This window comes from Hemicordylus capensis, chromosome 11 (genome assembly GCF_027244095.1).
Source record: "Hemicordylus capensis ecotype Gifberg chromosome 11, rHemCap1.1.pri, whole genome shotgun sequence".
In the NCBI taxonomy this organism is placed as follows: domain Eukaryota; kingdom Metazoa; phylum Chordata; class Lepidosauria; order Squamata; family Cordylidae; genus Hemicordylus; species Hemicordylus capensis.
Window position 1 is genome coordinate 14,563,751 of NC_069667.1, and position 9,448 is coordinate 14,573,198.

The 9,448-nt window shown below is 55.9% G+C and overlaps 1 protein-coding gene across 4 annotated transcripts; it reads left to right on the plus strand.

Moving 5' to 3' along the window:
- Positions 1-251: 251 nt before the first annotated feature.
- On the plus strand, positions 252-6,035 carry RAB9B (RAB9B, member RAS oncogene family). 4 transcript variants are annotated; one of them, XM_053274449.1, is made up of 2 exons: positions 252-436; positions 1,809-6,035. In XM_053274449.1, exon 2 carries the CDS (start codon positions 1,829-1,831, stop codon positions 2,432-2,434), a length of 606 nt encoding a protein of 201 aa, XP_053130424.1. In that variant the 5' UTR covers positions 252-436; positions 1,809-1,828; the 3' UTR covers positions 2,435-6,035. The 4 variants fall into 4 exon arrangements, with proteins under 4 accessions (XP_053130424.1, XP_053130421.1, XP_053130422.1 ...); XM_053274446.1 differs by having other exon boundaries at positions 252-398; positions 1,741-6,035; XM_053274447.1 differs by having other exon boundaries at positions 252-398.
- Positions 6,036-9,448: the final 3,413 nt, after the last annotated feature.

Genomic DNA, 9,448 nt, shown 5'->3' on the forward strand with positions numbered 1-9,448 from the left:
GCACTGCCCCACCGGCTGCTAGAAAGAGATCTCCTCCCACCTTGTGCCCCCAACCCAGCCGACAGCTCCGCCCTGAGCAGCGATCCTGCAGAAGGAGTAGCACAGCGCCGCTGCACCCCGCGGCCTTCCCGCTTCGTCCTGAGGGCGGCAGCGATAGTCCTTCGCCCACGGCTGGCGAGGCGATGCAAACCCCTCTGCTCTGGGCGTGGCCAGGTAGGGGGCTGGGTTTCTCGTTGGCAGCCGCCGCAGCCAAGCGCCGCAAGCGGACCAATTCAGGTCTCCGCATGCGGCGGGCGCATGCGCGCTGGAGCCTACCCGGCTCCGCTTGCTGCGATCTGAAGACGGAGCCCAGCCCGGAGGCCGCGCGTTCGAGACCCGCCCCGGGCGCCGGACGGCAGGTGCGCTGCTCTGCTTTGCAATGCATTCCCTCCCGCAGGTGGATCTCCCCGTTGCATGTGTGCGCTTTTCCTCCCTTCTCTCACCTAGGCTCCCCTGGCTTGCAGCCCCCGCTTTTCGGTGCTGGGTTAAGGCCCGCCTGGCACCTGCCTCCAGAGGTTCCGCGCGGCCCAGAGGGTCAAGGGCCCCGATCCCCATTTACCTGGCGGCGGCGGCGGCGGCAGCAGCAGGAGGAGGAGAGAAAAACGCTTCTCCTCCATCTCGGGGCGGCACACAGGATGATGATGACGGACGGGTCGTGTTCCGTCCCCAGAGCAAAATCGCAGACTCCCGCAAGCTTAGCGAATCCCACGTGTGCTGAGGGCGGGGTCCCCACTCCCCAGACCCGTAAGCTGGGGCGGGGGGCTCCGAAAGCGGCTGGCGGGGAACTCGTGCTAAAGGCCTGCTGCTTTCTAGGGAGGGGGTCCGCGCAGGGCAGGAGGTGCTGCTGCGCAAGTGGGCACCACCACGCAGCCTGCCGCTGCACAGCTGCTGGCGAGTCCAGACCGGTGCACAGCCCGTTCTGCCCAAGCCTCTATGGCAGCGGTTCCCCGCCTCGACTCCGGTCCCCGGATGGTGTTGGACTACAACTCTCATCATCCCCAGCCACGGTGGCCGATCGGGTTGGGCTGGGAAAGAGTCCTTTGGAGAGTAGCCGCTGCCGGTCCGTGGGGCAATACTAAGGCAGATGGGCCAAGTGTCCGAGCTCTGGAGAAGGCTGGCAGCATCACATGTTCAATGGGTATTTAGCGGTATCTTGCCACTGGGCAGGGGAGTTCCACAGAACCAGCTAGTTGCCATCGCTAGGCCTCCATAGGTTGGTCTAATTCCCTTGCCAAGCCAGCTAAGTGAGAGGCCATTGCCACATCCCACGGCAGTGAGTTCCGTGGGTTACATACAGGGCATAGAGCTGTGTCCCCTTAGCTAAGCAGGGTCTGCCCTGGTTGCATATGAATGGGAGACTACATGTGTGATCACTGTGAGATATTCCCCTCAGGGGATGGGGCCACTTTGGGAAGAGCATCTAGGTTCCACGTCCCCTCCCTGGCAGCATCTCCAAGATAGGGCTGAGAGAGACTTCTGCGTGCAACCTTGGAGAAGCCGCTGCCAGTCTGGGTAGACAATACTGGGCTAGATGGAGCTGTGGTCTGACTCAGTATATGGCAGCTTCCTATGGGTTAATCATGCCTATGAAGAGGAGCGGCTGGAATGTCTTAAGGGGCAGTTCTGGAAATGGGCGATACACCCCTGAGCCCCTCAGCCGGTTCTGGCTCCCTGCCCCATCCCCACTTTATCTGCCCGCAGGAAAGAGGCACAAGCCCCACCCTCCACCCTTCTCCTCCAGCTAATGCTCCGGGACTGCTTCTTTGCAGGCCTTGCCTCTCCTGCCGCCATGAGTGGGAAGTCGCTGTTGCTGAAGGTGATCCTCCTGGGCGATGGTGGCGTGGGCAAGAGCTCCCTCATGAACCGCTACGTCACCAACAAGTTTGACTCGCAGGCCTTCCACACCATCGGGGTGGAGTTCCTGAACCGAGACCTGGAGGTGGACGGGCGCTTCGTCACCCTCCAGATCTGGGACACGGCCGGGCAGGAGCGCTTCAAGAGTCTCCGGACCCCTTTCTACCGGGGGGCGGACTGCTGCCTGCTGACCTTCAGCGTGGACGACCGGCAGAGCTTCGAGAACCTGGGCCACTGGCGGAAGGAGTTCGTCTGCTACGCCAACGTCAAGGACCCGGATCACTTCCCCTTCGTGGTGCTGGGCAACAAGGTGGACAAGCTGGAGCGGCAGGTGAGCCCGGAGGAGGCCCAGGCCTGGTGCATGGAGAACGGGCGCTACCCGTACTTGGAGACCAGCGCCAAGGACGACACCAACGTGGCCGTGGCCTTTGAGGAAGCCGTGCGGCAGGTGCTGGCCGTGGAGGAGCAGCTGGAGCACTGCATGCTGGGACACACGGTCAAACTGCACAGCAGCCCCAAGGCAGGCTCCTCCTGCTGCTGAGGGCGGCCGGCTGGGCGGCAGGCGGGCCCTTCCCGGAAGAGGCGCGGGAGATGCTCAGGGTGCTTGTGGGGGAATGTAGCCAGGAAGGGATGGGCTTGGGCAGGGGGCAGCGGGGGGTGGGGTGCGGGTGCAGCCAGCGGGAGCCCTTCCTCCACCTTGGCATCCCTTCGAGACTGTGTTCGGCACTAGCCTTCAAGAGGCTGCCAAAGAGCATCTGGGAATGTCGGAGCTTTTTTCGGTGCGTCTTCCCTCCAGATGCTCCATCCCAATCCGAGGTGGCTGCAGGACCTCACGGGAGAGCCAGAAGGGACCCCCTCCCCTCCCCTCCCCTCCCCTCCCCTCCCCTCCCCTTCAGTCGCAGGAGTCACAGCTGCATCCTTTGGCCTCTTCCTGCAGGATCCTCTGCTCCCCCCGCGCGCGCGCGCACACCCACACACACACACACACTGGTGTTTTCTCTTTCTGAATTCCCTTTGGACATTGGGTTTGGTCTTCCTTGCCCCCATAGAGGTTAAATCTCTGAGGGGAAGGATCAGTGGAGACTTGCGGGGGTGGGTGGGATGGAAAAAGAGACCATGGAAGAGCTGGGCAGTGTCCCCCAGATGTTTTTGACTACAGCTCCCAGCATCCCCCATCTGCAATAACCTTTGCTTGGGGGTTATGGGAGTTGTAGTCAACAACATCTGGAAAACCCTGTTAGAGGGGACGCTGGAGCTGGGGTGACTGGTTAGGGAGGAGCACCAGGGGCAAGGGAGGCTGGAAGGGGATTGAGGACCCCTTGGGTGCGGGAAGCAGGAAAGGGGTGGGGGTTGTGGGCAGAGCCGCTCTTTGGTGGAAGTGAGCTCCTTTCTTGCAAGGAGAGCAGGGGGGTCTGGGCTGCACAGGCAGGCAGGGTCTCCCCCTCCCCCCCCACCAACACACACACTCTTGTCCTCTGCCGTCTGCGTCCAGTCTTCCTGAATCATCCCTGACAGTGGCTGGGCCTTTGGAGCAGCATCCCTCCTGGGTCAGGCTGCAAGAGGCAGAGCAGGAGCGACAGTTGCAGCCTTGCTTGGTTGCTCTGGCCTCCTCCTTCCGGTGTGCAGGGGGAGGGCTGCCCCTTGCTCTTTCCTGGGCTGGATGTGCTTCTGGCCTGCCTGGGGCTTGCCCTTGAGAGCGACCCTGCAGTTGTCTGGGCCTTTGCTTCGGCTGCCGAGAGGGCTCTGGAGTGTCCGTGGCAAGCAAGGCATTTGGCCCCTGAAGTGCCTCCTGAGCAGCTTCAGTGGCCCTGGGTCCCAGTGGCCTCGTCTCGGATACGGACAGAAGGATTGCAGGATGCTTCGCTGGTCCCTCAGCTGCTGAGCTTGCTTAGTTTCTGCATCATTGGGTCTTGGAAACAGAATCCGAGACTCCTGCTTCGTTGGGGCTGCCAAGGCCCAGGATGTGTCCTTGTACCCCCCCCCCCCGAAAGAGAGGGCAAATGGGCTTTGTGGGGATCAGGGCGCGGGGAGGAGCCAGACTTGACCTGCAATGGCCTTTGCTGGACTGTGGCAGGAGGGGAGACCCCAGGACATGCTGTGAGCTTCAGCCTGAAGGGCTTCCATGTGGAGAACTGGACAACCTGGGTGCTTGGTCCTGGAGGGTCAGCATGCTCACGTCGCCTCCAGTTTTGCCACGGATGCTGAATCCCACCACCTGCCGTGGAGTAGAAATGCAGGACTTTGCCTGTTTGGGAGGGCGTTATTATCCTGCTCAGCTGTGGGGACTGCACTTCCTGAGCACTGAGTGGTCGGCTGGCGCCCTCTGCAGGCAGGCCTGGCAGCTGCATTGTCGCAGACAATATGCCCAGTAACATGCAAAGCTGTTATGGGGTGGAGGGGGGGTCGGTTAAAAGGGCTGAAAAAGTAGCAAGTGGACAGTGAGCATGTTGGCTTTGAAACACCAGAAGGCTGCAGCCAGCCACCCCCCATCCCATCCTCCATCCGTTTCCTTTAACTTGGTGGAGAGCTGGTCTTGTGGTAGCAAGCATGACTTGTCCCCATAGCTAAGCAGGGTCTGTCCTGGTTGCATCTGAATGGGAGACTAGATGTGTGAGCACTGCAAGATATTCCCCTCAGGGGATGAAGCTGCTCTGGGAAGAGCAGAAGGTTTCAAGTTCCCTCCCTGGCAACATCTCCAAGATAGGGCTGAGAGAGACTCCTGCCTGCAACCTTGGAGAAGCTACTGCCAGTCTGTGAAGACAATACTGAGCTAGATAGACCAATGGTCTGACTAAGTATATGGCAGTTTCCTATGTTCCTATCTTCCTATGTCACCTCCTCTCGTGAGCCTGCCCTTTGAGTCCCTTGTTGTCTTTGGGAGCCCAAAAGAAGCAGGATGGAGCAAAGCCTCTTCATGCATTCTTTGTAGAGTAAACAGGTGATACCTTGATGCCTGCCTCCCTCGGCCTCCATCTGGCTTGTGGCGTTTCCCACAACAGGAGGTGCTGGTTGCGCTGCTGCTGTCCTGGATTCCGGAATAAAGTGCATCCGGGACGTGATTGGAGTGTGAAACCTCTGTGCACTGGGCTGTGCATTAAACTATGCCCATCAGTACTCTGCAAAGTCTGATATGTGCTTTTTCCCATCTTTGGTGACTGGATGCTTCCCTTTATGTGACAATTCAATAGGTTTGTTCTTGCAAGCAGAAGCTGAGTGGGAGGAGCGTCTAGTCAAACTCCAGGCCCCATGTTTCCCAAGAAACAACATCTTGGCAAAAATCAACGGAGAAGGAGGAGGGGGAAGTGATCGTGTGCTGGCCGCAGACAGGGCAGAACGTGCTCTTCCTCCACCCTCATTGCAGTGCTGGGTACACGATACGGATTGGCCACAATAAAAATTGGCCACGATAACCCCTGCTAATTGAGCAAAGAGGCACCTTTTTAAAAGTGGAGATTCTCTTTATTGAGCAGGGGGAGAGCAACTGGCCCTATCCGTCCCCAGCACAACATCCCTCTGGTGGCTGTTGCTGGTGTCTTATCTTATTTTTCTTTATTAGATTGTGAGCCCTTTGGGGACAGGGAGCCTTCTTTGTTTGTTTGTTGCTATGTAAACCACTTTGGGGACTTTTTGTTGAAAAGTGGTATATAAATATTCACTGTATTCGTATTTGATACGGATTGGCCAGTAGTCGACATCAGCATCACTGCCACCCTCCCAGACTGCAGCGAGCACACGATCCACCTCCGGCTGCCTCGATTTCTGCCAGCATGTGATGGTTTCTTGGGAGCATGCTTGGGGCTTGGAGCCTGGCACAACACTCTCCCTGTCCAGTTTCTGGTCATGAGAACCAGCTGCATATTGCACTGTGTATATCCTACTTCTTCTGTTTTTGTTAAAGGTACGTCTTCATTTTAAGTGTTTAGTAACAGGTTTAAAAGTGTACTGGATGCACACCAGAAGACTCTGGATTGTGAGTGTTGCCTCTCAGTGCCTCGCGATGCTCTCGCCGCTTGCTTCAACGGTCCGTTCTCTCCCCTCCCTCCTGCTGGTTCCAAGGCTCCCGCCCTCCAGAGGAGCTAGAAATGCAAAGTGGCAAAACTGACATGTGACTAAGCCAATAAAATGTGAATGTATTAAAGGGATGGTGGGTCTCCCTCCTTGTCATTCTGAGAACAAGCGGCGCAGGTCTGTGGCAAAGCTGTGCCTGGTGCTCACCAGCATCTGTCTGATTCCATCCCACTCCCCAGTGGGACAGGGCTTGGCTCCGCTGTGTGCCCACTGAGATCCAGCAGAGGGAACAGCCTGAAACAAGGACTGCAGGACAGGTGGGGACACAGACTCTTCTTGGGCTGTGTTGCCTTCTGGACCTGCCCCTCCCTTTATTTAGGGATGTTGATGCCTTTCTGTCCTGCTTGTCTATCAGTGGTATTCAAAGCTTAAGAAGGCCACCCTGAAACATCAACAGCAACACATGGATATTGCATATGCATACTCCCAAACTGCATCATTAAATCAGGTCAAATTCCAAATGTAGCCGCCATTGTTAGGCCCTCGTTGCTGGAAGAGATGCATCCTGAATGCAAGAAGAGGAGGAGCCCAGAAGGTCTCCCCAGGCAGAGAGCCCCACAATCTAGGCACCTCCACCGAAAAGACACTGTCTCTTGTGCCTGCCTTATGGAGGTGGGCAGAGAGGAGAGCTGATCTTGTGGTAGCAAGCATGACTTGTCCCCTTAGCTAAGCAGGGTCCACCCTGGTTGCATATAAATGAGAGACTTGATGTGTGAGCACTGTAAGAGATTCCCCTTAGGGGATGGGGCCACTCTGGGAAGAGCAGAAGGTTCCAAGTTCCCTCCCTGGCAGCATCTCCAAGATAGGGCTGAGGGAGATCCCTGCCCTGCAACCTTGGAGAAGCCACTGCCAGTGTGTGTAAACAATACTGGGCTAGATGGACCTATGGTCTGACTCAGTATATGGCAGCTTCCTGTGACCATTTATCCTCTCCCAGTACAAAAGAGGCTCCTGGTGGGTCCAGCCAGCAGGAGGAGACTGGGAAGCGGGACTCAGCCTTCAGCTGTGAAGAGTCACAGCTGTCCAAGCTGGGAGATGAGACCGTAGCTCAGTGGTAGAGTCTCTGCTTTGCATGCAGAAGGTCCCAGGTTCAATTCCTGGTAGCATCTCTGGATAGGGCTGAGAAAGACCCCTGTCTGAAGTGAGCTAGAGGGCAGCTTTCCATGAAGGCATCTAGGTGAGTCTTGCTGATCCTGCCAACTAAGCAAAGAGGCACCTTATAAAGTGGTGGTTCTCTTATATTTAGCAAGGGAAGAGCAACTGTCCCTATCTGACCCCAATGCAGCATCCTTCCAGCAAATGTTAATGGTGTCTACCTTGTGTTTCTTTTAAAATTGTGAGCCCTTTTGGGGCAGGGAGACATCTTTTTTTTAAAAAAATGTGTAAACAGCTTTGAGAACTGTTATTGAAAAGGGGTATATACTGTAAACATTCATCGTAGTATTAAAGTGGCACAGCAGGGAAAGGCTTGACTAACAAGTAGAAGGTTGCCGGTTCGAATCCATGCTGGTACTATATCAGGCAGCAGCAATATAGGAAGATGCTGAAAGGCATCATCTCATACTGCGCACAGCGCGGGAGGTGGCCATGTTAAACCTCTCCTGTAGTCTACCAAAGAAAACCACAGGGCTCTGTGGGTGCCAGGAGTCGAATCGACTTGACGGCACACTTTACCTTTAAACCTCCCCTAGATAGAATTCTAGGATGTACCAGCCCAGCATGGATGCCTTTTCAAGACAGGAACAGTGTTGGCAGGTGAAGCCCATCCCTCCATCTCTAGCCGAGGTAAGTCTTGCTGGCTTGGGCCAGTTTTCTTTCTCCTCTGGACTGACCTTCCAGAGCCCAAAGGGATGGCAGCTGCATTTTCACTCCCGTTTTGTCCCTTTATCAGCCAAAGAGAAATGGCTCTTTCCCCCAGAAAACAAATGTCTCCCACTGAAGAATCAACCTTTTGGTCTGTCCCTCTCCCAAGCCGAATCCCAACCAGACTTTGCCACTAAGCTAAAGTCCTCCTTAACCTATTGTGGCTTTCGCTGGGAAACCTTCCCCTTGCAGGCCAGAGAAGTGACCTTGGGCAGGCCATGCCTTGTGGATGGAGGGGTGTTGCTTCTCCTTTGCTTTCATTCTCGCCTGCTGGTGCCCCCTCAAGCATGCCTGAAGGGCAGAAGCCAGCCTTGCCTCCAGAAGGCACAGAGGCCCTTGACCCCGGGGCAAGGGTGAAAGTGGTCCCCTTGGCAGCCAGAGAGCAGCAGGCCCCTTGTTTACACGGCTCACTCCTGGTCTCCCGCCAATCTGAACACCCACCAGGCCCCGCCCCTTGTTGGGACTGGGAGAGAATGGTTGTGGTGTGTGGGAGAGCTGTGGACAATGGCCTCGATTGAGAGGCCCCCGTGTCCCTGCCACTGTGGGGGGGAAATATGGAGAGCTGGCTTAGCCGATGGGCTGAGAGAAGAGCTGCCAGAGAAGGGAGAGAAGCCCACTTTCCTTTGGAGAGGGCCTTCCGATCCGGTGGTCACGTGATCGTGCACTGGGAACATTTGCCCACCTGTGAGCTGGGCAGCTGTGCTCTTGACACATTTGGGATATTGAAGAAATGGATGTGGCTGTTTCGCACTTCTGTTGAGGGGCTCACTCCCAACAGCAACATTTTGTTGCCAGGAAATGCTGCTGCTTTCACCCGGTCTGCATGGCACATTCGCTCTCTGGAGTGCTTTGTGGACCAGACACCTCTTTGCTACTACCAATGGCCTGGCGAGTGAACAGCCTAACCCTACACGGTTTGGTGAATTTTCACAGCATAGATGTCTCTGGAAGCAGAGTGTTCTTGCATTGCTCCACCCCAGCATTGTTCATGCAGCCCTTAGAAGTGCCAGCTGGTCTAAGCCCCACCCCACCACAGTAATGATACCTACCATTCTGTAACATTTTAAAACTCTGTATTTTTCTCGAGTTCTTTGAAGGCAGCACTCTGGCTCTGCAGGAGAAATCTGTGTGTGTTTTGAGGAGTTAAAAGCAATATACCTGGATCAGGTAGCAAACTTCCTCCCCAAACATGGGGGCAGGGAGCTGCATTGAATATTTAAATTATATGCGAATGAGTTTTAAGAACTTTAATAATGCCAGTAGATGTTGCAGTGGACAAGTGTAGTGTTAAGGGAAACATCTGGCCGCTTTAGCTTCTGGCAAAGCTCCGATTGTGGTATCCAGCAGGCTTTGTGGTAGTGAGCATGAATTGTCCCTGCTGCTAAGCAGGGTCTGCCTTGGTTTACATTTGGATGGGAGACTACATGCAAGTGCTGTAAAATATTCCCCTCAGGCGATGGGGCTGTAGAAAGGCATCCCAGGCTCACTCTCTGACAGCATCTCCAGGTAGGGCAGGGAGAGACTCCTGCCTGAAACCTTGGCAAGCTGCTGCCAGTCAATGTAAACAATACTGAGCTCGATAGGTCCAGGGTCTGACTCAGTTGGAGGCAGCTTCCTGTGATGA